Consider the following 27,997-nt stretch of genomic DNA (forward strand, 5'->3'; position numbering starts at 1 on the left):
CGGAGACCGAAACAGAGCTTAAAGGAAGATTATGCAGAGATTAGTGAACGATACATGCCGACTCGTCATTCATGTCAGGATGGTATAACAGTTGTGCTGCCATCTGTCAAAATGCATCATTTGTCTGATTTCTGTAAAAAGACATCGCCATAAAACCTATAATCACTTTCTGATGTTTACAAATTGTAACGCCCCCAGTGTGGCGCAATACTAGCGGAGAAATTGCATTTAAAAATGGATCCATGGTGACCCTCTTTGAGGCCCACTGAGCGCAACGATCATTTTTTGGATGAAACCCAGAAGAGACAATTCAAACATGAAACTTTTGTCAAAAACAAACACAAGCTTGTTTATATCAAACGATTTATTTCTTGATTTTTTATAAAACTCTTTACAAAAATCATCCAGGAAGAACGTGAGGGACACAGGCAGAGATGCAGAGGATGAACAGTTCTGATAAATACTGTGTGTGTGCTTATACACAACCAACTACGTGTGTCAGTGCAATGAAACGCTTGATCGAGACGACGGGTCAAACGGCAGTCCCAGTGGTTCACTGCATGCAGACGCAGTGAAATGAAAGGATGGACCTGTTGCTTGATGTTTTCCTACTTAAAGGCACATAATTTGTTCACCTCTTCTACATCCCCACACAGAGAAGACTTCTATATTGCACCTGGTTCACCTCTGAAATGCGATTCAGCTTCAGTAACGCTCGGATTGTTTGCTTGCAATCGAGCAGACAACATTCGGAGCAGCAGCCCTGAACATTCACTCATTCCTTTCACGTAAAAATGGGCTGACGAAAAGCAGGATGCATGGCATCCCTTAAAGTCATGAATGTATTGGCACAGTACAGTGAAGCAACAACTGGAACCATTCGTGGCCTTGATATGACGAGTCGATGCTAAATGGATAATACATCCAAGTTAAAAAAACAAAAAACAAAAAACAAAAAAAAAAAAAACAAAGACAAGCATTCTAAAATGGGTTGATTTAAATAGTGTTAACTGAGTGGCTGACATGACCATGCAACAAGTGCGAGGCCCTTGTGCGATATCTCGATCAAATTGGAATTTCCAACTGCAAGAACTTTTCAGTTTCATGTGTTGACAAAACGCAACATGAATTAAAAAAAAACAAAAACTAGTATTTCGGAAGTAATGGAAGACCATATAATTCTGAATCAGTAATTCATTTTCTTTAAGGTGTAAAAGCTTTTTTTTTCAAACTCAGAAAATGGTGTCCTCACACAGTATTTCCAAGTAACTCAGTGAGGGGCGAGTGGGCAACAGAGGCTGTTGAGAATTTTAAAATCTGAATATTTGGAAGCAAATTCCTGAAATTTGTACTTTAACCTCAGAAATTTTGACCAGAGGAATTAGAACAGCAAGAGAACAACAAACTGAGAACTATGTGGAGTAGGTATTTTGGTTAACAGTTACAAAAATATTTTAAAGACTTCAGTTTGACTTCACACAAGGGCACCGCTGGCCTGGTTGTTCTGGGGCTCTAGAAACAATGCAGTGAGGGCAACCGTCCTTTAAGAAAGTTAAAGTGTGAACACAAAAAATGCCCGTGATGCCTTCAAGTTCAGATCACTTTCTGGATCCTTTGATACAAGCGATAATTTGATATCAGAATGAACAATCACGGTGGTTTCCAGACAAACCAGCAGCAGATTTGATTTTGCCAGCTCCCAAGTCGTCTCCAGTCATCCTGCTCCTCAGTCCAGTCACTGGAGTGAGATCACAGAGAATCAGGCTGTTAGAGTCTAAGAATGGCAACAATTCTGTGACGCTCCTGTGAGAGAAGATGTCCCGAAGAGTTCCCGACAACATTCGGCTGATTATCAAGAACACAGAAAGCAGCAGCTCCTGACTCTGACACCGTGTGATAACGGAGGCACTGTGACTCGCCGTCAGTCCTCTCTCCACCCAAACCCGCCATTGTTAAGACTACAGAGGGAGTTTATGAAAATAAAAACAGTATAAAAATTGCACAAGTGCTTCCGAAACAGTGTTGTCCTCTCGGAATCTTCAGGGAGTGGGAACTTTAAGACTATGAGGAAAAAGCAGACGAAAACAAGTGAATCTGTGCATAGAGTGCAGAGCGGGTTTAGTCATCTCCAACTCCCCGAAAGTCCTATGAATCTGAGCATGAATGTTTCTTCAACAAAATGACCAGGAAAAAGGCGCAACATTGTTTCCTAATCGTGGAGCTACTTTTCCAGAACCTACTTCTCTCTACATATCGACATCCCACAGTCTAACATCCATGTTGGAGGTCCCATCAAACCCCTGCACCAAGAAGTACTATGACTTTCATGACTGTAATCTCACGAGTGTAAGTGTGGAACAAACATGGTACCAATGTGAAAGGGAATGTTTTGGTGGGTTTCCAAATAACCAGCAGTGCTGGCTGCTTTTGTGGCCCAAAGTACCAATTCTTGGGCCACATGTCCTGTCAAAGGTTCACCACAGGTGGCAAATTCATGCCCACTACCTCGGAGTGGGACGCTTCCTTCAAGGATGGACATTCCCAAAGACTCCAGGTCTGATCCTGCCATTTGTTTCTCTTCTACATTGCGGTTTCAGGAGGGGTGGATGAAGAAGTCGGCAAGAACCCAGGATCCAGGCTCTAAATTGTAAAGCTCTCAGTAACGGGGACATTGTTTTAAGTGTCTAGATTACTGCCGTTTGCTTATTCTGGGTAAAAGGGAAGAGGTTCTGTCCATGCGTGACACGAGTGACTCGAGTAACCAGCATGCCAGGCAGAGACACTATGGGTCTTTGAGAAGAGGATGTTAGTCCTATGGGTCGTGGGAACTTCCTGGAGACTGAATCTTCAGGGTCAAGTGGACTTTAGGACCACTGACCAGTCTTCCAGTGCCAGGAATGAGGTTGCCCACTTAATACTGCATGGATGTTCTACCTTCTTAGACGCTCGGCTGGAACTGTAAGGCTCTGAGGAAGAGGAAATACTTCATAGGGTTTGTGAAAAGGTCCAGAAGCATCTGGGCGCCTTGGAAGAAAAGGCCTTGTTGAACTGCTTGGTTGTCTGTGAGGGCTTTTGAATGGTTTGACCTTGGTACCCGGGCTTGTTGGGACCTCTGATTCAGACACTGTTCACTTCATGCTCAAGTTTTGGTGTTATTTACATGTAGAGAAAAGAAGTTCACAAATTTAGATTTGGTTTGCAAAGAAATACAGGGAAAACAAGTTGATTTCGTAACATGAACAAATGGCAGACTCTCAGTGTCCTTCAGTGGGTGGTAGCTCCGGAGGGTCCGGTGTGCTCAGCAACTCTGCATCCAAACAACACAAGCGATTGAAGGTAGAGAACATTGGCCAAGGACGCAGAAATCTCCCAAACATCTGCTCGGCTCCCCCCTGCAGCTGGTCCCATATGCCTTTCCACGGATTCCTCCATGTGATCGCTCCACAAGTCCGCCCCCTCACTCGTGTCCAGAGAGCGGGGGGGCTCGGAAGGGCTATAGCCTCTCGATGTCCCTGTACTTCTTCCTCAGTATGGACACTTGGTCTTTGAACAGCACCGGGTCAAGCCTCATCTGAGAATGGACCAGAGGCATGGTGCCAAACCAGCTGGCAAACTTGTTCATGCAGGTCTGTCGCTGAGCAAAATGGTCAGGGTCGGCCCAGCGGGAAGCCCGGGAGCTCTTGAGGATGGAAGAGAGACAAAAGGTTGATGAGTGGAGGACGACAGAGTCATGGTCGACGCAGACGGAGCAGAAAGTGGCAGGAAATGTGTGAAAGAAAGAACAGACATAGTAAGTGCAGGGAAGAAAAGAATCAGCGGATGAATAATGCATCGAGCATTTCTCAGACCTTTCAAAGCTCATCGTAATTATTCATGAGATGTTTACTGGAGGCCACTGAAAACACTGATTGTATTTTGAAGGGAATCTTCTTGATAAGAAGAAGCAGGGCTGATAAAGGTTTTCATTAAATGCTGCCCTAACACAACTGGCCTCTAAAAAGCATATTTATTCTATCAACAGAGACTACCAGTTTAAATAAAACACAAAATACAAGAAACTTGAAAAAGTAATGGAGTTTGGGGAAACAATCTCTTTAAGCATTTAGTGTTTTGATTGCAAAAGCCTGACTGTTTATACTCCTACGTTTTGATAGGTTTAACAACAGTTCCTTTTAAGAAATTACATTCCAAATGCTACTCCCACAGTGCATTGATTGATGTTTTCATATTTTCTGAATTCCCTTCATGAGTTGCCACAGAAAGTCAGCAAGCTCACCTTCACTTCTCTTATCATCCTCTCTCATCACAGCTCTCTTTTCATGTCCGTCTTCATGAACCTCATTGGCTGTCTTCCTTTCCTTCCATCTCCATCACCCTTCCAAAACAGTGTTTTCGCTCCACATATCCAAACCACCTGGCCTCTTAAACTTCTCACCTACAGTCCCTCTGATGAAGTCATTTCTGATTTCCCTCCCTCCCAGTCACAACCTCAGAGCCTTCATCTTTGAGTCTTCGAACTCTGACTCGCAAATGTCTAAGATGCCCTATTATCTTCTCTGTTACTCTTGTAGTGACACTGACTTCACAGTCTCCACCCTGGCAGCACTATCTTCTTCACCTGTCTTGATCTGTCCTTTACTCTGGAAAATACTGATACATCCCTCCCTCTCATTCTATCCTCTGAAAGCAGAAGAACCAAGTTAGAAAATAGACTAAAGACTAAAAAGACTAAAACAGCTCTTCACTCTTGAGGAACGTGGTGACCACTAACAGTTTAGGTGGGGCGACTTAATGCCACAGTCATTGATTGTTTCCCTTTGTACACTGCGCCAGGCGTTCGGTGTTTGACTCACTGCATTAGTGGTGCATGACATTACTCACCACATGAGTTACACATTAAGAAACCTTAAAGAGAAAACCTGACCCAGAGGCCTCAAGAGCGACAAGAAGAGACGGGAAAGGACTGAATTCATACCTGTCCCATCATCGTCTCCTTGTACTGTTTCTTCTGGGTGACCTTGATAGGCGGGAGCTTAGACACGGCAGACACAAGGAAGTTCATCAGGATGTCCTCGCAGTTGGACATCTGGTCCACCATGGACTTCAGACTTGCTGGTAGGTAAGAGGTGTACAGGTAGTGATAGTATCTGTGAAGAACATATTTCAGTGCTTGAATCTCACATTTACACAAGCAGCATTGATGTGTTAATGGATACTTTTTCGAGCACACTGATTCATCATGGCAGACCAACAGATATATGCAGTTGACCTCACACTTACTTGTGATAGATGGCAGCACCAGTCAGCACCATGGAGTAGTCATTGGTCCATTTGGACGTGTAACCCCAGCGCTCCTTGTTGCCATCCCAGAAGTGGCTGCGGGCGGGATAACCCACGATACGGTCCGGGAAACTCTGCCATACGGTGAAGGCAAAGTCCACCTGAAAGGAGACACATAGGAAGGTCTCAGAAACGCTGTGGACAACACTCAATGATGTTGAGTGGTTGATGAAGCATCACCTCTGTGGTGGACAGTACAGTGTCCTCGTCCAGGCTGAGAACGGCATCGGTCGGGATGGTGTCGTACGGTAGGAAGCGGCTGCTTATCACCTGGCGAAGCGAGCAACAGACACATGAGCAGGAAAACTTCATGGCTGCTGACGGCAACTTCTTCGCGTCTGTTGGCGCGACTGAAGATTTTCATCCATCGGAGGTAACTGCTCAGTCAGCCAGATGGAGAGCTGACACAACATCAGGGCAGCAGCACGTTTTAATGATGCGCACATCTTGCCTGTCTGATGAGACGGCACTTTTGGGCAAGTGTGGATGTGTGAAGTCTCAGATGCAGCCTTCCTAAATATTTCAACACTTGGGTCTGTATAATGTAGCAGCACTGAATCATTTATCGTTTCATTGTCTGGAGATGAAGAATCTAAATCTGAAGAGAAATGACACCTTTTCCTTTTAACACAGTTTTAATGAAGCAGATCACAAATCACTTCCAGGAATTCGTTACCTTGTTCTCTCCTTCGATAACCAGGACAGGAACTGAGGTGGCTGGCCAGCGATGTTTCGCAGGAAGAGGCTTCTCGCAGTTCCACAGAACGATCACCTGCCCCACAGGACAAACACAGCCTCTAGTACTGCAGGCATGTGCTGCCATATGAAAGACTGTCCCAACTCACCTGTGCGCAGTACTGAGATTTGGCCACCGCCACCAGCAGTTTCATGACCGGCTGGGATTGGGACACCAGCGGGGTCACGACATGAATGATGGCTGTGAACTTGGGGTATGGCTTGATACCTGGTGAACGCAAGTGAAGGCATTCGTAAGGCGCCAACAGAATCCCTTAAGCAAACAGGGTGGCGTGACATTAGTTTGAGTTTGTTTATCGTGTCAGGAGGAGAGCTAATTAGGTCCTGCGATGACGACGTGCCAGTTATTCAAATGATAGTGTCAACAACCAGATTCATATTCAGCCAATTAAGTACACACGCAGGCGACACGGCAGGTTGGGCTGATGAGCGCCTCTCCGCCAAACAAGGAATTAATGAAGATGTATAGCAGGACAGGCAGCCACGCTGCAGAATGACATGTCAACTCGCATGTAAACAAGTCATGATTGGATGTGTGTGCATTAAGAAGCGAGGGCGTGCAGTGTTTCTCGTTAATGCAGACTGTGCGTGTCAATTATTCACGAACCCAGCTTGGCGTAATAGAAAGGAAAGTCTCCGAGGTACGTGGAGTACTGGGGCAGCGTGAAGAGACCACCGGGGAGGCTGTTCCACATCAGGTTGCTCCTGGACGTTCTCCGCAGCACCCGGTCCTGGATGATCTGCACAGACAGGACAAGACATCTTGAGTGCAAGCAGCTCTGAAATCTTCACTCCAGTAATGAGAATCCAGTAAAGTCTACCCCGAGTGAGACACAGGCAACACTAACACTCAGACTTCTCTCACCTCGGTTCAGAAACAGAGTCCATCACGTAACTCCTGTGATACTGCAGCTTGTTCAGAAAGTCAAAGTCTGCATGTGTGACCGAGTGAATAAACAGAGCTATTTATTCAGCCACTACAACAACCCGGTATTGATCCGCTCTCACAGACACAAGCACAAAGTAAAACAGGCTAAAAGATTATATGTGAAGGCATATATATATATATATATATATATATATATATATATATATATATATATATATATATATATATATATATATATATATATATATATATATATATTGCTGTCTGATATTGATCACTGAGTCGAGTTACGTCTATGAACCTTTCTATTTTGATGTTTCCAAATGAATGTCATTTAATAACAGTCAAATTATAGTTTTACTTTGTACACTTGTGTTTTTTAATGACCATTTTATATTAGGATTCAGAGGAAGTACAAGGTTTGTGACCTCCGGCAAGCTACAGACTACAGTTACCACAGTTTGCCGTTTCTGTCACAACAACATTAGACATTTGAATGGCAGCCCATGATCTAGGTTTACCTTATCAGAGTGGATTGTAAGTCGGCAGTTGTCCATGAATGTAAATCAGTGTCGGAGGATACGGCAGCGCAGCAAAATAGGATTCATTACCAGCACATCACAAAGTCAGAGAGCCAAACTCACTTTACTCTGTATCTAGCCCCGAGCCACAGAGCGCCTTTAATATTTGATGCAGGCTCTCTCTCACTGCACACTGATGGGGTTAGAGGCAGTTGACGCCGCATGCTTGCAAAGTCTGCTGACAGTGTGATGTTGGCAAAAACAAATCAACGCACCTCATGAATGTGGGACACTAATTTGGGATGAGAAAACTGCTTTCGGCATCATACTTGTTCTCTCTCGGCAAGTGTGCATAAGTAAGTTTGTGTCAATTAGTTATAAGGTGTTAAGTGGAACAATTACAAGTTGTGGAAAATAGAGATTCAATATTTCCCACACTAAGTACTCAATTGTCATCTCAAGTCAATAATATGATGAGTCAAACACCAACAAAACACACATGCACAGGCACGCACGCACGCACGCGCACACTTAACTTTAAAAGGATTTACAGATGCAAAATCAAATCACTATTCAAACATGAGCCGAATTCTCCACCATCCATTTTTCATTTCGCACTGCCTCTCCACGGTGCTTGTTTGCAATTCCGGGCTGGGAGCGGCATGATAGCCTCACCAAGAAGAATACAGATAAATGGACTTGGAGAGGAGAACACCGCAGACATGACTGATTGCTGCACCGCGGCAAGGAGCTGCCTCTGAGACGCTATTCTTTTACAATGTATGGAAGCATAATCCCACTTGGATCCCCAGGTTGTTCAAAACCATTATCACAAAGTCAACAGATAAGTAAGCTCTGAATCTCGGCTTAACGTTGTGGGAATTAAACTGATTTCTAAGATTTGTTTGTAATTTAAATGGACTTTTAAAAGGATTAGATTTCATTTTTATCTCAGTAGAGTTCACAGGTGAGCAGCATAGAGCGTTGCATCAGTGAGGAGAGAGGAGCGGAATTACCGCATGGCACGGCTGTCATTTACAGATATACTTTAAATTACATGTCTCATTGTCAAAACAGGTCTCCTGCTGTGAAACCGTACCTCCAGTGTTGTCAGGACTATCTTCTCCACAGAATTGAAGTAAGCCTCCCACAGGAACTGCGTCTGCTGTCTGAGGGAGAGGATCTTATCCTGGTGGATGGAGCGCACCGTGGAGGGAATCTGGGACCCGAGCAGAGATGTCAGTTCATAGAAAAAAAAAAGACTAAAATAGTTTGAACAAACTCACAGATAATTAGAGTGATAGTTCAACACATCAAGAATCAGCTTTATTTTTAAACTTTACCTGGAGAAGCAGTCGCTCATCCCCGATCACCGCAGCAGTATTCCAGTCGATGATCTCGGAAAAGGGCAGCTCCCAGCCGTTGCTGAGCATCACAGGCACGCAGGCAGCCTGGCAGGGAAGAGACAACCATCAGATCTGTACAGCAAGTCTAAGGACCCTATCAGAAACATTTCATTTTTTTACAGCTCTGACCAGAGTCTCAAAGAGTTTACAGAGTTCCTACCTAACCCAGCTCACTGCATGTGCTTTGTAAGTCTTTGATCCCTGCCTATCCATCCACCCCCAAGTCTCTTGATTTAATGAAGTGAGTATCAATGACTGCACGTCCCTGTGAGACCGCCACCTATTTATGTGTGAGCCAATGTAAATGTGCTCCGCGCCTGCCTTCGTGTGTAGAAGCGGCTATAATCTTTTAAGCAGGGGGCGCTTCTCTGATTGGCTTTTGTCACTCCATATGCACGCAGAGGCCCACCGCTGCTCTAATCACTTTCCTTTCATTAGCTAATGCAGCACTCCGGAACCTGGCGACTCAAGAGATTTACGTATGCTTGCATAATAACTATTAATATTAGTCATCCTCTCAATATCACTTTAGGCTCTTGGTGAACTCTTATCACCCTCAAAGGACGGTGGAATGGTCATTTTCAAAGGCTTCTCTACGCAGGTTTGTTTTTGTACAGGTTTTGCCCCCTTCTGACCAAGGATGGCAAACACCCTGCGAACTGAACTCACATTAAGATTAATCTATGAGATAACTGTGTGGTTTGAAATGTGGGGTGCCAATAATCATAAACATTCTTACAATATTTAGATCAAGTGTGTCTTGTGTGTGTAGGTGAGCACCTGATTTGAGCTGTGATGTGGAATGGAAGGTAGCCAACTGAGAAGTGAGCCAACAGAGAAAGGAGGCAGCGATAGTGTGTGTTGTTGTTGTGTGTTTATTTGTGGTATCGCACACAAAATATTGAAATTATCCGGTACAACACAGACATGACCGAGGGCAATATACTAGCTCATCCAGACTTCAGTAGCTCGGCTGGTCTTCAACCTTCTCCCTCGGCAGCACTCCCCTAAACTGGCCTCCAGTAGCTGCGCACATTACTTCCAAGACATGCCCACTCAGTGACTAACAGATCAGAACCAGGTTACATCCCAAGATCATCACCAGTATTTTTCCGCAGCATATGGTGCTTTAAAATCGATCAATAATGTGGCAATAAGCACTTCAAGATGAGCAATAGACAAGCGAGGGCTTACATAAAGGGTCAAACATAAACTCCAGCTTGACAAGGCAGAATCCCAGCACCAAGAGTCAAGACTAGGAACAGCTGTTTTAGGCCAACAGAATAAGTGGCAGTGTGTTTGGGAGAAACATCTTCGGCAGCATTTACCACGTAATTAATGCAGCTATTGTTTATTCGCCACAGATGTGGAATTGCACAACCTACATTCTCTCTCAGTGACGAAGCGCTGAGGCTCACAAAAGAGTTTGAATGATAGCGACGCAAAAACAAATGATGTCTGACTTGTGGGACTCCTGGCCGCGTAAAATTGCAAATGAGAGGCACAGGTGACTTGAGGTGACTCCAGGTGCCTCCTCGACTGAGGGGAGTGTGTGTTTTTACTTCAATGAAAAGCCAGAATGAAGTACAATTTGCACTCACTGCCGTGTTGTGACGGTGAACAATGACAATGCAATTCAAGTAGACAACACGGAAACAATCATACCTCACCCTGATGCTGGCATCATGCAGAAGGGTGAGTCAGATTTTCATGTGCGTCACTGACCTGGAGAGCCTCCAAGAAGCGAAAGGAACCCAGCCGTCGCCCTCGGGGTACCAGACAGAACGTTGAGTTGTTGAGCATCTCCCTGTAGTCGTACCTGGAGGAGGAGACAGACGCATATCAGGAATGCAGAGACTTTGTCTGTGAACGAGGTTGCACACAAATGAACCAAAATCATCTCTGTATCAAACTTCCTTCAAGTGTTCCAAAAATAATACTACTGAAATTGACTTTTCATCCATCATTGATTCAAATTTGAGAGAGTCCGAGTCAAGACGACACCCGCACAGCTGATCTCAAACTGGTGTGACAGATAATAAAATTTCTAGTATTATTTTGCAAATCAAGACATCCACGACATTCCATTGTTCTGTATTCATTATGGAGACTTGAACTCATGGCATCCTAAGATCATTTGTCTCCACCACCCTTTGAACTCTCTGCCCTCTCACCCGCTCATCAACAGCCATCGTCCCCAGCGAGCCTCAGTCAGCACTGGCTGGGATTAAGTAGCTGCTTGGAATTCCTTCAGTGAGAATATCACACGTGCGCATGTGAGTGAAGGGACAAGTGTGTGTTCTCAGACAAGACGTGGACCTCACAGAAAGTTTGTTAAAGCAGTGTAGGAGTTGGAATGAAATCGGGGAAATTGTCTCACAAATCTGTTCCACTGAGGCCAAAAGATACCAAGAGGATTTTGTAAAATGTAAATATTTCAGTATGTACTTATTGTTAAAGAAAGTACAGTCATAAAATGTCTAGGTTATGATAGTAAATGGTTAAGGGCGTTTTGAAAATTGCCATTTGCAAAATCAAGAATAAAAAATGTCATGAGCAATGACGAGGAAAATATATGTCGATAAATTCAACCATTCAGAAAATGGCAACATGGTGGAAAAAGAATTCTAAGCAAATGAGAATTCAATAATAAAGGAAAAAAGAGAATCCTAAATATTTGGATAAAATATATTAAATCCAATAATTCACCTGAATTACAAGACGAAAAAAACATAATACAAAAATATGTTTAAATACAAAATAAAAACCAAAAAGAATTCGAAACGAGATAAAAAAAAATGACTGTATCACCGTTGTTCAAAAGTGCTGATAATCCCACACATAATCTCACATAAAACTCCATTCACTGTATGCAATTAAGAGCCACGATATGAAGTTAAGAAGAGATTAAGGGATACAAAAGGATGAGAGCAACGGTGAATGATAATGCAGTGGGACGGAGCAGAAATCTACTGCCAATACAATGCACGTTGGCGTGAAGACAGCAGATGATGACAGTCCCATAATCGCTGGGGTCAGTTTCTCAAGCACTATTCTCCATCCATCAGATCTCCTGTCAGGACAATCTGAGGACAGACCAGATGTTCCTCTGCCTGCATACCTCCACAAGTCCCATCTCTTCCAGATGGTGAGGCGGAGCGGCCTCTCTGTGCGCTCCTGCATGTCAGTGCAACGTTAAAGATAAGTTCCGAAAACAGCATGTAGATGATCAGATTGTTAGGAAAGAACAGGATGCACGAGAGTGGAAAGAGACTCTGGCTGCATCTCCCAACAACATCTGCAATTATCTCCACATGATATGACAAACTAAATCCTGCCGTGTCCCATATTTTTTGGGTCTCAGATCACGGTGAAATCATGGCTGAGGGCAAAGAGTTGCTCTATTATGACGCAAACATTGGGCTTAACATCAGAGATTTGATCAGACCCACGACTGAGTCAATCTTTCAATCAGATTACATAGTGAGCGATCATGGGTTTTCTTGAGGTTTTAGCCTCAAAGAAGCCCGTTTCTTCAGCCGACAAGTACTCTAGCTCATGTGATCAAGATATGACGTTCTGGCACCCTTGAATCTCCTCAAGACAGGAGACAACCGATAGCATCTGCGTGTGACTACGAAACATCTCTGCGACTGCTATTCAGTTCACATTTACCCTCTGAAATATGACCACACAGTGAAAACAAGCGTGATAGTCACATGGAGCCTGGGCAGCAGAGAATGTTTGTGGTGGACACAGAAGGGTTTTATCCTCCAGCCACTGGTCATTTGGAGCGACCTCAGTGTTGCCCTTTCCTGACCGCACATCAGCCCTGACGGACACAATCATCCTTTACAAAAAAAAAGACTGATCACTGCTGGAACTGTGTGTAAGAAGATTGTTGACAAAAGCTAAATATAAATATTTTTCTGGCCAAACCACTTGGATATAAAATTAATCACCACAACTGCAGCTGACTAACTGGAGATAGAGTGAGCATCCAGATAACAACAATGTTGTCTAAATGCAGCACTGCTCTTATGTTTGTCAAAGTCTAGCTTGTTTTATCTCCCGGAGCCTGTCTCAGTGTTGACATGTCTACATCCTGGTGTGCCGTCTTCTCAGGGGAACGAGGCGCACGTCCGTCTGTCGGCTTCTTGAGCCTTTCAAACGGCTCTGATGAGCGCGGAGATCAAGACGAGTCTTTATGTGTGTTTGAGTGTGACATTCTTGCTTCGGGTGCTCGGGCGGCGTGGAGCTCGGATACAGCATGTGGTTGTCAACTGCCTTTCTTTTTTCATCCGTCGCAGCCTCATGCGATGGCACTCACTTTCACTGGCAGCTTTTCAGACTGAAATTCTTTGGGCCTGAACTCCTAATCTTGGCAACAGCGGGCTGCCCATCATGCCGGCTCAACTGACAGCAAATAGGAAGTAGAAAATGAGATTTAAAGTGAGGGTGGGGATTGGGAACGCACCAGAGCCGTTGAGTTCCCTTTGCATTTCTTGTTTACGGATTTACCCCTTTAACAAACTTGGTGATTGCTGCACGGTAATCTCGAGAGCAACTGAAACTGCAGTTTATTTAACGTGTCGGGTAAAGAAGTCCGTTTCAGACTTCAATAAAACGGACTGAATTTTATATCGGTTTTCATGATCAAATATATGTTATATATCCTACTGCTTCTGAAGGTACCCATAAGGGAAATGCAAGATTAAGCTACTAAATGAGTTCCACAAGTTGATGGGGTAAAAAGCCACAATGCAAATGTCTCAAACTGAAGGGCTCCGACTTGTTTTCTGGAGGCAGTGAACGTTACTCTTTTGCGCCCGCTTAATGAGTTCAAAGACAGCTTGATAAAACATTTACAGCGGCTGAATGTAGCGGGAGGGCTTGGCAGCCACACTGCAATTGTACATGACCTGCAGTTAATTTACTTCATTACGGCACCTTCCACTCTTCAATCATTCTTTCTGCTCTTCACACACACTACTCTCAAGTTTCTGGCTCTTCTAACCAGGAGAATAAAACGTGACACCTCTTCCTGAATCCAGTCACGTATCTCTCAGCTGCTTTAATACACAACACTGCATCGTCAAGATTTACCAGCTTCCTCAAGGCCATAAAGGAGCTTTAAGATGCTCAGGAAATGTTCCTGCAACACCATGATGTTTATCCCTCTTTTGGTGTATTGACTCTTGTCATTCCTTAGATCGGGAAGTTCCGTGTGAGTCAGGGATCCCTCCCCATTTAAGCCCAAAAGACAGGAGTGCCCAACAGCCCACAGTTCGGAATCACAAGAAGATTGTATCTTCATTAATAACGTTATGTTTTTGTCGTCACCAAGGGTACAATGCCCAGCCTTTTTCAGAGAACTGTCGAACACTTGTTTACAGAGGAGATTCTTGAGACCCAAACCTAATTCAGATATACTCTGAAAGGCTCATATATTTGGTGTGAAGACAATAATTATGTTTGCTAACAGCTGAATTTGTGAGCGATGGCACTTAGCTGGTACGTCTGCTGCAATGAGCACTGTGTAAGAACGACAAGTTGGAGCCAGGAATGTTTCTGTTCCCCCGCCAAGAAGCGCTGGATGTGGGAAACGATAGGAGAATGTGAGGAGGCAGATAGTGGCGGGAAGAAGTGTACGGCCAAATGCCAGTGAGGCTGTCGTGGGACGAGACGGGCAGATTGATGAATAGTGCGTACATGAGATGCATAGCATAAGGAAGGTAGGCTGCTGATGAAAGCTGGCACGAGATGGAGCCGAACATTTCAGAGGCAATGAAGATGAAAAATGAGACATAGGACATCAGACGGAAAGAAAAGCAATCAGGGAAAAGTTGTTTTTGGTTTTGCTGTGCGATGCAGCCTGAGAACTACTTCTCCTTTCAGACAGAAACAATTGTATACAGAGGAATGGGGCACGTCGGGGAGAATATGACTGATGTGATCAAACTTTAGATACAAACCAAAGGGCAACTACTGGGATGATATTGCAATGCGGGGGTTGGAGAGGTTTGCTCCAGGTAGTAAGGCGAGCGGGTAAATGTTTGTTTGATGAGAAGGTTAACGTGAGTCAAAACAAGCAAAGGGATGCTGGGCGGCTTTGTTTGGGGTCACCAAGTGCGAGGCCTGCTGCCTCACAGTTCAATACACGTCATCTATCAGGAAATTAAAGAAGTGCAACAAAAAACTCGCTCCACGAAATCAATTGCCACGGCCATTGAAGTGGAGGAATTTCTATAGTGCACAGTACACTTTAGTTAACTCTGTAATCATGGAAAAGCCCCTTCAGTCACGCACTGAAAGTCCCAATGGTTATTTACAACTTCAATGGGAAAGAAAGTCTAACCTCAAAGCACGAGGACAATTAACTCACGTCATACATTATCCACAATGTTTTGTGACCTTCACAAACTTAGGCTCAATTTCCAAGATGAAAAGACCATGAACTTACGAAATGCAGTTTGTCTCTGCGTTGCGTAATGCAGTTACCCTGTAATTTCATATTTTGGGATTAATAAAGTAAATCCATCTAATCCCTTGTCATATCAAAGGTCCACTTTTCCAGGCGTTGCAGATTTCAATTACATTGATGATTTTTCATGCCGTCATGGGACTTTCCTCAGCCCACTTGAGGTCCTGATGTTGAAGGACTTCAGAGTGCAAAAGCCAGTTAAGATTAATTTCCACATTACCGGTTCATAATGGACTTAACAGGTCTTTAATGGCTTTTACTGGATTATAATGGAGCCGTCACAGTGATGAACCACTCCTCAAATGTGCGCAGGGTACAAATAATGAAGTGCAGAGTGATTTACATTTGAAATGACAGAAGGAATGGAGATGTGGGGCACTGAAAACAGTTATACTGTTCCGTAGTCATAGATTCAAGACAAAGAAGACACTGCAAAATCTTCTGCTCTGAGCCTAAATGGACCTTGAACGCAGTTGTCAAGACGTTATTGGGTCGAAAAAAGATGTCAGCGTGTCCAATTGGCTGAGGAGCAGGAGTCTCAAGTGCAATGTGTTGGTGTGAAGAAACAACAAGAGCAGCTTCATTACGACATGGAGAGTAAATTAGGGTCTTGGCAAAGTCACACTGCCAAAAAAAAAAAAGTGTAAACACAGTCTTTCAGCTCTCGAGAGGGGAAACGATGATTACCTCACAATTACGGGGGTGGTGGGTGAGGGGGGGCACGTTCCCTGAACGACAAAACAGAGATTACTGGCGAACTTTCGCGCTAATGATGATAAGGATTGGAAACAAAAAGAGTGCAGTCATTTCTGGAGGGATTTAGAAGTGTGGAGTTGGTGAGAAAAGTTGGCAGCACACGAGTGGTTGTGGTACACAAGAAAGTCCAGCTGCTCCCAGATCATTCGAACCGGACTAATGGGAGTAACCGAGTCGAATTACCACCTTCCTATTAAAAAAAATGTTTTGTCAGCAGAAAAACTGGACAAATTTGTCAATGGGAAATTGGGTGTGACATGATGCCTCTGGCATGTTGGATAATAATGGACAAAAAAAGTATTTGGAATGTAGTTTCAGGCAAACAAATACTCTGATAATCAGTCAAGTTTCAGAGTTAAAGAATCTTTGGTAAACATAAGAAATTCCTGTAGTGAATAGCATTACAGAAGAAGAGAGCTGCGTCGCAACAGAGAACAAATGTTGGCAAAAGACAAACAGAATAATAGACAGGGTTTCTGCTACATGTGAATCATGGTGCACCACCATGGCTTAAATGAGAGCCGTCACGCCTTCAGAAAAAAAATCTTTTACAGCTGAAATCTCATGTGACAAACAAAGTGCAAACATCTAAACCAAAATTGTTGGAAAAAAAATCATTAACCATAAACCATAAACCTTAAATTAACCAGGAAAAACAGGACTCATACCACTTGTTCTGTTTGGAAAAATGTAACATTTCTTTTTAAAATAAGCTGTTTTGCAAGAAAAGAATATTTATTGTTCCGCATTTCCCATCCTTGAACTTCGGACTGACAGCTTTGATATGTTATCAGCACACTGATCAACTCCGAGCCCTTGCAGCTTAAATCCAGTGTGACTTGATCCTGCTGTTCAATCGATACATTTTTAACTATGCTAATGAAAGTCATTTAAAGAAGATCGGGGGGCACGAACCAGAAAATTAAAATGGAGCTTGAGTTTTTTCACAAGTCACGATGAACAAGAATCCCTTCAGACATAAAAGTGGGAGTGTGGCTGGTTGCTGTCAGACTAAAAATAACTCACTGTACTTAAAACTGAGCAACGCGGAGAGTGATAGTCGTCACAGACGGCTGACTGTGCAAAAATGGATTTGATTTGGGTGTTTAACTATTTGAGGTCAAGTGGAAGGCACAGGGGAACTGGATTCAGGCGAGTAACATTTTTTTAATAAGGGGCAGATGGATTTGATCAGAAAATTCCAGTCATCGGTCAAAAGCAGTACTTTTAATGAAACTAAAAATGAGGAAAAAGATGATCATATTTTCAGACAGAGAACTGAAGAGCAGAACAGGACAACATTTCACCTCACCCATCGCAAGCTAGAGCACCTCACCAGCGATAACCTGATCTCCGAGAGGAATGTGGAATACACATCAGCTCGGAGGGCGCCGAATTCCTTCATATCCACCAGTGCAACTTTATCTGCGGCTAATGAATTCCACAGCCAGCAATGCTTGCCGCTGCAGGCAGGTAATTAGTTTGAACAGTGGGAGAGATCAAAGACAACACTTCCCGTCTCGCCCTCTGGTCGTGACCTCACAAGGGGAAAGAGAAGACGAGGGCAGGAACCATCTGGAAGAAGCTTGGTCAACGGAATCATTAGCCAACTAAAGACACTTCATTAAATACGTTTGGTTGAGTCCATACGTTGTCCCACACAAAGTGAAAGGTTGCATCAAGAGTAAAAAAAACACATGCATGTTTGGGCTTAACTGTGTACTAGACTGACAAGAGACGGTGTTGATTTATTGAAGGTCAGAAGAAGCAGAATCGATGTGTGAGAATGAGAGGGAGGCAGGAGGAAGAGTGAAGATGAAGGAGTCATGGCAGTGAAAACAGATGAACAATTAGGGTCAATCATCCATCGTAATGAACAGAGATGAAAGGAGGTGAAGAAGGTGCTGGCTGGGTGGAGACAGCTGTGAGGTCAGAGCAGCAAGACTGACATGAAGATGACAGGTGAGACCAAAGAGAATGAGCAAGAGAGGTGGAGGTGTTGCAACCTGAGATGACTATAGAAGAAGTTGAAAGTAAGAGCGGGAAGAGGAGCCGAAACACGCCACATAAGAGTCAGGAAACTGACCCTGGAAGCACAACGGCAAGTGACACGCAACATAAAGAGAAAATAAGGAAGTGGGTATGTTAATCAGGGCAATGATAAGAAAACAATATGACAGCAAAACATCAGTGACAAAAAAAGAAACCAATCACGAGTGTGAGTGTGAACATGTTCACTAACAGCAGTTGTGTGGTCTTAAAGACAAAGCTTGATAAATGAGCACAGCCAGGGAGAGAGAAAACTTGATCGAAAAGTGCAGCACTGGTGTTTACCAACTTCACGCTAACCCATTTTACTGACTGGAACTACTACAAGACTCGCAGCTCTTTTATCTGCTTCCGTTTTTTCTTATGAAGATAATAAGCCGCCTTATCTCACAGTCCACAGAGGATGGGGGGGGCATATCTGCATGTGTGCCAGTTTTATCTGATGATACTGAGTCAGTGCTGGAGTCCAAACTGTACGGATAACTTGCCAAAATACTGACAGAGAAACATGTTCCAACTCTTGGCTGAAACTTCTCTCACAAAATCTTCACAAAGAACATTAAGAATACTTGCTAACGTACTGTAAAACCGGCTGTTCGATTCCAAGAGTCTGTAGTTGCAGTAGTTGAAATACACTCTGTATTTGAGACCTGCTTTCGCTACTATCCATGAGATTAGTGGCAAGCGGGATTTAGCACGCTGGTTTTATCGTGTTGCTGAACTCGGCATGTAGACCTACAAACATATTTCATTGTACGTAGGGGATGAGTGAGCATGCAACCTCTAAGAGAGACCAAAGAGATCTGCACACACGGAAGACTCATTTGACATGAAATGTTTGAATGTCAAGCATCAAATCCTGACTCTGGATCTTCGAAATGATGTCGACTGCGTATTAATTCATGACACCGATAATATTCTAGAGGACATATTGGTCACTCAAAAGCCCCAGCACAGATATCAACTCTCTTCCAGACACCACAGGGTTCAAACTGTGCCTGGACACAATTTCTTCAGTCAGGTGGAAGAACAGCACAAAATCGTTGAGCCTGACGACACAGCTCTTCCTGAAGTGGACTGCTCTGTGCTTGGCACGAAGACGTCCCCTTCCCAGCACTTAATCACCCTTGCAGCATTCCAAATAGAACACATCACTTTCACGTGGGTGCCAACGACAAAATATACATCTTCCTGCTGGAACAGATGTCAAATTGTTGTTGAACATGTCCAAAAAAATTGGCGACACCTGCTGTTCCGAACTGCATTTAGACAGCATGAGCCAAGTCTTCTTGAGAACAGCATTTAAAGGAGAGTCGGGCAGATACTTCAGGGACCGATAGAAATCAGAAAACCATATAGACACATCTAAACAGACTTAGGGGACACTGTAATCAAATGGAACATGAGATGACCACAAAAAAGGAAGTTAAAGGACAGAACTGAGGCACGGAGGGTTACATTGCTGCTCGTTACGGTCAATTGGATATTGAATTACTACATTGATGGCTACCATTTACTGGCATCCACAGGGTGCGCTCAAGCATCCAGGCGATTGTCAGTGAGGAGCAAAAACAATACAGAAGAGGAAACACTATTATTATAATCACATCTGAAATGAGAGGAAGGAGTTTGAAAATGCAGTTAGATAATGCAGATAAAATACATTGTTGTTAGAATAGCATTATAATAACCTACTTATGTACTTATTACACAACCAGTTATTTCTAGTTGAATCATTACATTATAAACAATACTTTTACATAATGTCTTGCCATGACATGTGACGGTATGAGCTTTCACATGCGCTGTCACCATGACTGTGCATTGATCACATGATGTGTTGCTTAAGTTTAAACTTAAAAAGTACTCTTTTGTTATATTATTATATTATATATAGAAATGAGACTAAAATATGTCATGTTCTTTGAGCTGTTAAAACGCTACCCATAAAGCTCAGCGAAACAATATGAATACATTTTGGACCTTCAGTTCAGACCAGCCACACAAGAGCATTGGCTGAGAAATGGACGCTGTGTATCTGTTGTTTCTTTAATGAAAAATATCTCAACTCTGACTGACGTTTGTGTGTGCAGCCTGAAGTGGCTGAGGGAAGAGTCAAAAATAAAGCTATGGAAAGATAACTGTGGAGCATTAAATTACTTTCAGATATTAGCATATGGCTGACATTTAAACTGAGCATGAATGTATTTTTGATGAAGGGTAATTAAAAAGGGGATTTAATATTCGTGTCAGTGAGTTGGAAAGTCTTCATTTAGAAGGCTATTAGAATGAAACTCTTAAGTCATTAGCATGTTGCTTTTAAAACTTCACCCTGGCGTGGCGCATCTGTCCACCATTCACAGTTGGAAAACATTGCCAACCAGCCTTTTCTCCTTGTGGCATACGACATCAACAGCAAACACATAATCAGAGCCGTGTGGTTTTGTGGTTTACCAACATGTTTTTTGTTTCATTGCGCTTGCTATAGCGGCCATGGTTTACGAACGAGTAACTCTCTCTGTGGACAATTCACAATTACACACAGCGAGTACCTCAAAACATGAAGATTAAAGTACAAAGAGCTCCGTACCATGCTGCATTTGTATACAATCTTATTTGCAACTTTCCTTAGTTCTGATTTGAGACAACGAATGAGCGGTGAGGAGAGAGTTAAAGAAAGCAAAGACCCTTCTCGCACATCAATTAATATCTTCCCCGGGTTCTGTCATGCTTGCATCAAGTTGGCCGGCAGCCCTCCACCATGGACTTCAGCCAATACTCAGGATTAAAAAACCTGCGAGTCTCCAAACACATTTCAAAAGTATCACCACAACAGCCACGGCACTCGGCTCACACTGCTGGAACACTAACCCCCCACCCACTGATCCTTTCACTCATTTTTGCTGCTGCATTTCGCTTTTGCTCCCTTTGTTTTTGCTACTCCCTTCCATGTTTCCCTTCTTGCTCTCACTGACTTGGCAGTGCTTCCTAATTGGAAACTAGCTGTGCGAAGGCTTTTGGGTTGAGGGTTAAAATTGCATCCAACAAACTGCCTGGTGCAGTTTGTTCTGCCGTCTCTTTTTGCTCCAAAGTAAAGTCAAAATTTGTGATTTATGACCGCAGTGTTGCGACACTAAATGATTGAAATGAAGTTAATGGGTTTCTCACTATATTATGCCAGACTGTTCTGTCAACAAGGCTGCTATATTGAATTCCAGGAAATTATTCCTTGTGGTCATGTTCCTGACAAAAGCACAACGATTGGCAATAGGGGAAGGGCTTTACCTTCACCAACCGCAGACATCAGACAGTATAGCCACATTGTTATGACCATCTCTTGCAGCAAGGCATCAATAAAGTAAGCATCAACAGGCCTCCTTAACAGAAACAACTTCCTCAACGCCAGCACAATAAACAGTTATTCAAAAGGTGTATATTGTGTCTTCAACCTGGTATCAGTAATGGCTCAGACATGAACCCTGATCTACTTGTTAATCAAAATTCCAGAGAGCAACTTGCAGAAGTGATGAACCAACAGCTTCATGTTTTTAATGCAGCCCTCGGAGTCCGAAAAGCTCGGCCACTGCGGCCAAAGATAAGCTGTGTCACTGCGTGTGTGCGAACACGCACAAAATGTGTACCACGTTATGTAGTCACCAGGATGCATTTCGTGCCGCTCTACTCCTCTTGGATCCAAGTCGTTTGAGAAAACAAATATCTGGGTCGCCACTGCCAACTCCCCCATTAAATAATAAAATACCTTCTCTGTCCATCATTAATCATGATATGACGACAATAAAAACAGCTACCATGTAAATCACAGCTCACTCGCAACTAAATCGAATGGTTGTTACAATCAAGACGGAAATTCGTCATTTACTTTCTGCGGATATAATGGTGAATAAATAAGCTTTGCTCATTTACACCTCACCACACACACAACTGTGTTCAATGCATAACTAAAACGCCCTGGGGGCTAAGGGCGCACTTGCATCTGTAAATTAATGAATTCACAGAGCAGAATGGAGCAGATAAACATGAAGGTCCGAGAACAAACTGTAGCTTTGCCATGGAGCTAAGCTGGCGACGGCCACAGATACCCAAAGCCTGCTTTCCCTCAGGCCTGCTTAAACAACAGGGATTAATTTTTTTTCCTCCTTTTGGGTTACAGCTCTGATGCCACCCATCTCACGGTGTGGGATCACTCTCTCGCCGTGAGACATGGCAGGCAGAGCAGGGGAGAGAGGGCAGACAGCCAGGGGGTGATGGCTACATCAACCTGCTGAGCCAGCATTGCATGAACACCCAGAGTCGACACTGCAAACAGCAGTATCGTTGTACAGGTCATCTCAAAATACATCTCCCATGTAAATCTTCGTTTATTGCCGTGAAGAGCAACTGTGTGTAGCAGGTTGCGATGAAGAAAATAATTTTGAAGGCATCTTTTTTATGTGATTTCCTATTAAGTTAGTTTCAGCCATTCCATTGTACTCAACAAGAACAACAGAATGTGAACTTTATAAAAGGGCAGTTTCAAACAATATAATTAATTTAAACACACCTTGTTGCTTCTTCTTCATCATCATCATCATCATCCTCGGTCTGAATGTGTTAACTTTTCAAAGTCAACAGATGGGGTCGTGTCACCCTCACAGTGACGCACTGACACTCGGGTCATTGACTGCCTGACACCAAACGAGACAGAGTGAGGCCGGGGGCATTCCATGATCCCGCAACAGGGCTTGTGTGGGAAACGACTGAGCAAACACAGACCAAAGTAGCTTCCCCTCGCTGGCACCGGGTTTTTGTCGGCATTAATCCGCAGTCAATAACCCAGCGCTATACAGTCAACCAAAAACAACACGCTGCAGCCTGAGAGGACACGGAATAAAGCCCGCTGGGTCGCTGGCACAGGCACTCATCAGATTTGGACATGGAAAACAGGCTTAGCAGTGAGGCCATAACAGTGAGAGATGTACAACAAGTTCATCGTCAGGATGCCGGGTTACAGACAAACTCTTCCACCTCAGATGATCTTGATATTTCATTAACTTGCTATTGTGGGACACATTAACACTAATCCACTTATGAGAGCCACATGGTGTGTGGTTGGGCTCCAATAAAGTCATATGATGTTGCTGTATACTGCATATGAATTACTCCCACTGACCACAGAGACAGTTCTAATTAGCACAGAGGAAGATGCATTATTTGCAGTGATATGGCGAGAGAGTCATCTGCTTTATCAGTTTAAATCAGGCCAACGAAAGATGACCAAATGGGTGTAGATGGCAGGAATATACAGAGATTAAAAAGGCAGCTGCATCTCCTTCCTTACCGACTCACATTACCGTATGACGACCATTTATTCTGTGCTCACAGTTGCACCATAGCAAAGAAATAAGCTGCAAAGATGGACGAAACCCAACCCACGAAGGTTAGACTTCCAAGACATACCAAGCAGCAGCATTAATATTTACCACTCATTTACACATGTAGCCAGCAGGAATAAATTGCACCAATTTAGAAGTGGCACCACTCTGACAGCAGCCATAACTTTCCTTCCATCAAGATATTGAATAACAAATGAAGTAATAGTGAAACAGAAAAGTGGTTGTGCTGGTTTTGATGCTAATGAGTTGTTTGCTTGTTGCCTTGGTTGGAGTTCATCAGCTAATGGAAACCAATCGAACAGGATGGAACAGAAATGACTGGTTTGGAAGAACATACACTTGGGCATTTTCAGTTTCCATTCCGCACAGTCCTCCCCAGAGTGCCCTTTTACCTCATTCCTAGTCTTCAGGTTGCACTCTGGATCAGTGCTTTACTCCAGAACTTTTTCCATTCTTCAAATATAACTGTCGGCAAATAAAATCTCAATCGCTCACTAATCACACACCTGCCACTGTGCACGTGTAGGTTTGCTTTCTGGCAGCGAGTACATGCCCATCCCAAATTTGTGAGTCCTTTTATGTAACCGTCAATGAGAGATAAAGCAAAGAGACTGAATGGGACCTAATCATGTCAGGAAGCTGTTATCTATCATTGTAACTCGCCAGCATGTTTCACTAGTGATACTCTTGGTGCTACTATTCCATCAGGTAACCAAGTTTTAAAATATTACTGAAGGCGTAAATTAGTCCGTTTTAGATGTTAAGAGTAAAGATATGTGAAGTTAGGTCAACAGAGTTCAAGAGAACCCCCGAGTCCCCATTTTTGTTATCAAGCTAAGAAGCTACAGAACCTATAACTACAAAAACTATAATCTATTACAGTTTAAGTGTATACTGCTAAACTGTACCAATTGAAACAAATGGTGAAACAACCCTCCTGCTCCTCAGAGGCTGACTGAAAAAAACAACTTCCTCTCAGGAGTCCGGGGTACAGACTGTTGCTGGAATGATTTCACACGTTTTAATTACCAGAAATAAAACCAGAGTTGTGGGAGCCGGATTTAAAAAAATCAAGAGGAAAAAAGCTAACACTGCATCATACTCACTTGTCATACTCTGCGTTGTCTTTGTCACAGCGGGCGTCTTTGTGCTTCTGCCAGTCCTTCCCGTGCTTGCAAGTGGTGAGCAGGACCACGTCCTCTGCATTATGAACATGATATAAAGCGTTCCTCGTGTCAGATCCTATTCCAGTGAGGTACCTCTTCCCCTTGAAAACGAGCATGTACTTCCTGAAAGGAGGAATGGTGTTGTGTTTTAGAAAACCCCTGTCCCCTCCTGTCCTGGGGTGGTCTCTTGAGAAAAGCGGGATGGACACGTCAAAATTTGGCCGGAAGTTCTCAGTGCTGATGCTGGCTTTGGCCAACATGGCCAGTCCAATATCAAAGCCCAGGTCTTCCGTGTAGTCGGGCCAAGTCCCAGAGTACAGGTTAAAGATGATGTGGTTCTTGCCCCCATTCCACAAGGGGAGGCTCTGAATCTTAGCTCTAAGGTTGTGCACATACTGAGGCGAGAGCTGGTCTCTGTCCAAAGTGTCCAAACTCAACACAAACAAACAAGCCTGTCCTGGGTCCGGTGTGTAGAACCTAGACCCTTCTATGGAGGAGAGGATGTTCTGGTAGCTCTCAGACATCTTCTCCCCCTTCTGTTGGGGGTAGACGTAAACTTTAAAACCATTCCTCTCACACAGAGAGAAGTCAAAGCAGGAATCCATCCTGCATCTGTTGCCATAGTAAACACCGGCATCCCGCTTCTGTCTCGGAGAAAAGTGTCCGTCAGTGTCGTCCGTGTAGTCCTGATCAGGGGCGCCGAAGGACTGCAGCGACCCCGGGGAGCGACGCCACCGCGACCCGGGCTGATAGCCGCCGAGAGTCCGGCCATCACGTCGGCTCTGAGCCCGCCTGGATAGCGGTATGTGTATCCCCCCAATGCAGAATAACAGTATGAGACAAGCAGCGGCGGAGAACAGAATTAAGTAGCGTTTTTTGGCCTGCATGTGTCCTCCGATCTGAGATAAGAGTCGGTAAATCCAGTGAGTCTCCAAGTTGTGTCTTCACCGCCTCCTGTGGGATCGCTCCGCCATCTTCCCCCGGGCAGCAAGGGCTTCTGTGCGTTCACGTCTCCCACCTTCAGATGCCTTTCACAAGTCCGGGACCTGATCCAACGCATGTGGGCGACTTTTAATGGACATCCACCTCGTCTCTTGCGTCAATCACTAATCGATTAACTGGCAAAGTTTGCCCGGTTTACCACACAAGAGGTACCTTCCAAACTCAACCCACTTTGAATTTAAAATGTCCACTTCCACTCCGGAGATGCCATGTCTGAGAATTTTAAAAAAGGAGTTCGAAACTCCAAGTGTGGATGTGGAGGAGCCAAACTTGTTGCCTGACCTGGCACTATTGTCCCCTGAAACTGTGAACTCCGACACAAAGCCAACGGTTGCCCGGTCTCAAACAAAGCCTAGCGAGTAACCAACAGCGTTTATAAATATTAAAAAATAAAGTTAATAAAAGAACTGACTATTTCTGAGAAAAAATTCAACAGTCGACGGAGCTAGCTAGCATGCTAACTGATTTAAGGAAACATTCCCGGTTAGCTTGTTAGCTCTATCACCGCTTAGAAGTGAAGACAGCCAGGTAGTTTCTTCTCTCCGTCGGTCCAGAACTTGAAAACCTCTAGAGAACCGGAGCCCTCTCTTTGTGGAGTCCTCCGGTCGAGGTGGTACGGCGACTCACACAAACACAAGCAGGAGGTGTTGTGGATCCGGAGAGCCGACGGAGCTCCTCCAGCAGGACTGCCGTTGTGCGGAAGCGTTACCATTGGTTCGGGGCATATCTCCGACGGGCGGAGCTTACACGCTCCCATTCACACTTACGCGAGGCACTGGCGGGTATGGTAACCCCGATAGATAAAAAAGCGCCCCTTTTAAAGCGACTTTACATATGAAGGGACTAAGCGGCGGCGCCAGGTATTGTCCTTTATGAGCTGTAGGGACTTCAAGAAATTATGACTGGACTGTGTTTACAGGTAGAGCAAATTATTAAATAAAAAAAAGAGAGTTACTAATGAAGGATGGTTATTGGGATCACATGGATTGGACCTGATACCGATCCACTGTAGTTGGTATCTGATTTATTTTCAAGGCTCCAATCCATAATCAAGATCATCATTTTCACTTAGTGTGACATGCCGTCATGTCTTTTGGACTTTATGATGTTGCATCAAACAAGGTGTGTAGCCCAGTATTTCCATATTTTTGCCAAGTTATGTTTTTATTTTTTAAATTAAAAGCTTTACATTTGAAGAAAGCAGTTTCTCCCATGGTTCTTTTACAACATTATTAACAACTTTTTGAGGGACAAGTAGACGGTATCGGACTGGATCAACTGATCTTCAAGGGTGCAGTACCGGTATCAGATGTGAAATGGTAGTATGGAGCCATCCCTACTTGTGATAGATATACAGTGTGGTAGACCACAAGATGAATCCAGAGGTCTCCTGATTTGCCCCGGGCTTGTGATTTACTCAACCTGCACTTGACAATCTTCCCGGCACAGCTGTGACCGTTTATCTGTGTGAGGTGGAGGTGGACCCACCAAATGGCCAGCCGGTTTCCCGTCAGAGGCATTATCCCGACTTCGCTCGCCAGGATCTGTGAAAAAAGAAGACAATGCTGCCAGTCATCATGATGCTCAAATGAAGTCACCTGGCAGCATCCACCTCCAAAAAGGTCTTTAAAGGACGTCAGTGCCTCAGGTCAAAGTTGCTTGGTGCCCTGGGTCCATTTTAGTTGTAAAACATGCGCTCATGAATGCCAGAAAGTTGTTGAAGACCTTTATGACCTTTATTTGTCCTTTCCTCCTTCAGGGAACCCCTTTATTCTACTCTTTCAGACTCTTCATGGGACCTTCAGCTGCTCACTATGAAATCTTCAGAAAGCATGAACCAGACACTGATCCATCTGCAGGCACACCATGCCACTCTGTGGGTGAAAAGTATCTTTTATCTCCTCACATAGTGTCTCACAACAATAGAAGTCAATTTCCAGCCTAATTGTGGAAGATGGTGATAAGGGAGGAGAAGAGTGCCAGAGTCTGATGTATTACGCCGGGTCGTTTCTGGCAGGATTCAAACTGGGATGTGTTTTTACAGCTGCTCTGGCCTGAAAGGTGAATTTGCAGAAGCGGGAATGGAGTGAGGAGGAATGCGAAGCCATGTTCCAAGGGAGCCGTGGACCAGCTATCTGCACCGCCTCACTTCTCCATGGACCACTGATCAAAGCCAGAGCGGGATATGATTGCCACCTCCTCCCAGTCTCTCCCGAATTTTCCCTCTCACTCTCT

At 44.0% G+C, this 27,997-nt stretch overlaps 1 protein-coding gene across 2 annotated transcripts; it reads right to left on the bottom strand.

The window, feature by feature from the left end:
• Window positions 1-351: 351 nt before the first annotated feature.
• Window positions 352-26,443, bottom strand: LOC128771865 (exostosin-1a-like). 2 transcript variants are annotated; one of them, XM_053887686.1, is made up of 11 exons: window positions 24,701-26,443; window positions 10,638-10,731; window positions 8,850-8,957; window positions 8,606-8,725; window positions 6,704-6,836; window positions 6,186-6,304; window positions 6,017-6,112; window positions 5,521-5,610; window positions 5,281-5,441; window positions 4,976-5,147; window positions 352-3,679 (listed from the first exon to the last, which is right to left on the bottom strand). In XM_053887686.1, the coding sequence occupies exons 1-11, from the start codon at window positions 25,645-25,647 to the stop codon at window positions 3,494-3,496; spliced, it is 2,226 nt and encodes a 741-aa protein (XP_053743661.1). In that variant the 5' UTR covers window positions 25,648-26,443; the 3' UTR covers window positions 352-3,493. The 2 variants fall into 2 exon arrangements, with proteins under 2 accessions (XP_053743661.1, XP_053743662.1); XM_053887687.1 differs by lacking the exon at window positions 352-3,679 and adding an exon at window positions 3,710-4,680.
• Between the last annotated feature and the right edge of the window lie 1,554 nt (window positions 26,444-27,997).

Source organism: Synchiropus splendidus, chromosome 15 (assembly GCF_027744825.2).
Source record: "Synchiropus splendidus isolate RoL2022-P1 chromosome 15, RoL_Sspl_1.0, whole genome shotgun sequence".
NCBI classification, from domain to species: Eukaryota; Metazoa; Chordata; class Actinopteri; order Syngnathiformes; family Callionymidae; genus Synchiropus; species Synchiropus splendidus.

Excerpts from the sequence above, each read along its gene's own strand:
- LOC128771865 (XM_053887686.1), bottom strand. The coding sequence starts at position 25,647 with ATGCAGGCCAAAAAACGCTACTTAATTCTGTTCTCCGCCGCTGCTTGT. Across the intron at positions 6,837-8,605 it reads TAGTCCTGACAACACTGGAG|ATCATCCAGGACCGGGTGCT; the intron begins GTACGGTTTCAC and ends CTGTCTGTGCAG. Across the intron at positions 3,680-4,975 it reads AGGAGACGATGATGGGACAG|AGCTCCCGGGCTTCCCGCTG; the intron begins GTATGAATTCAG and ends TCCATCCTCAAG.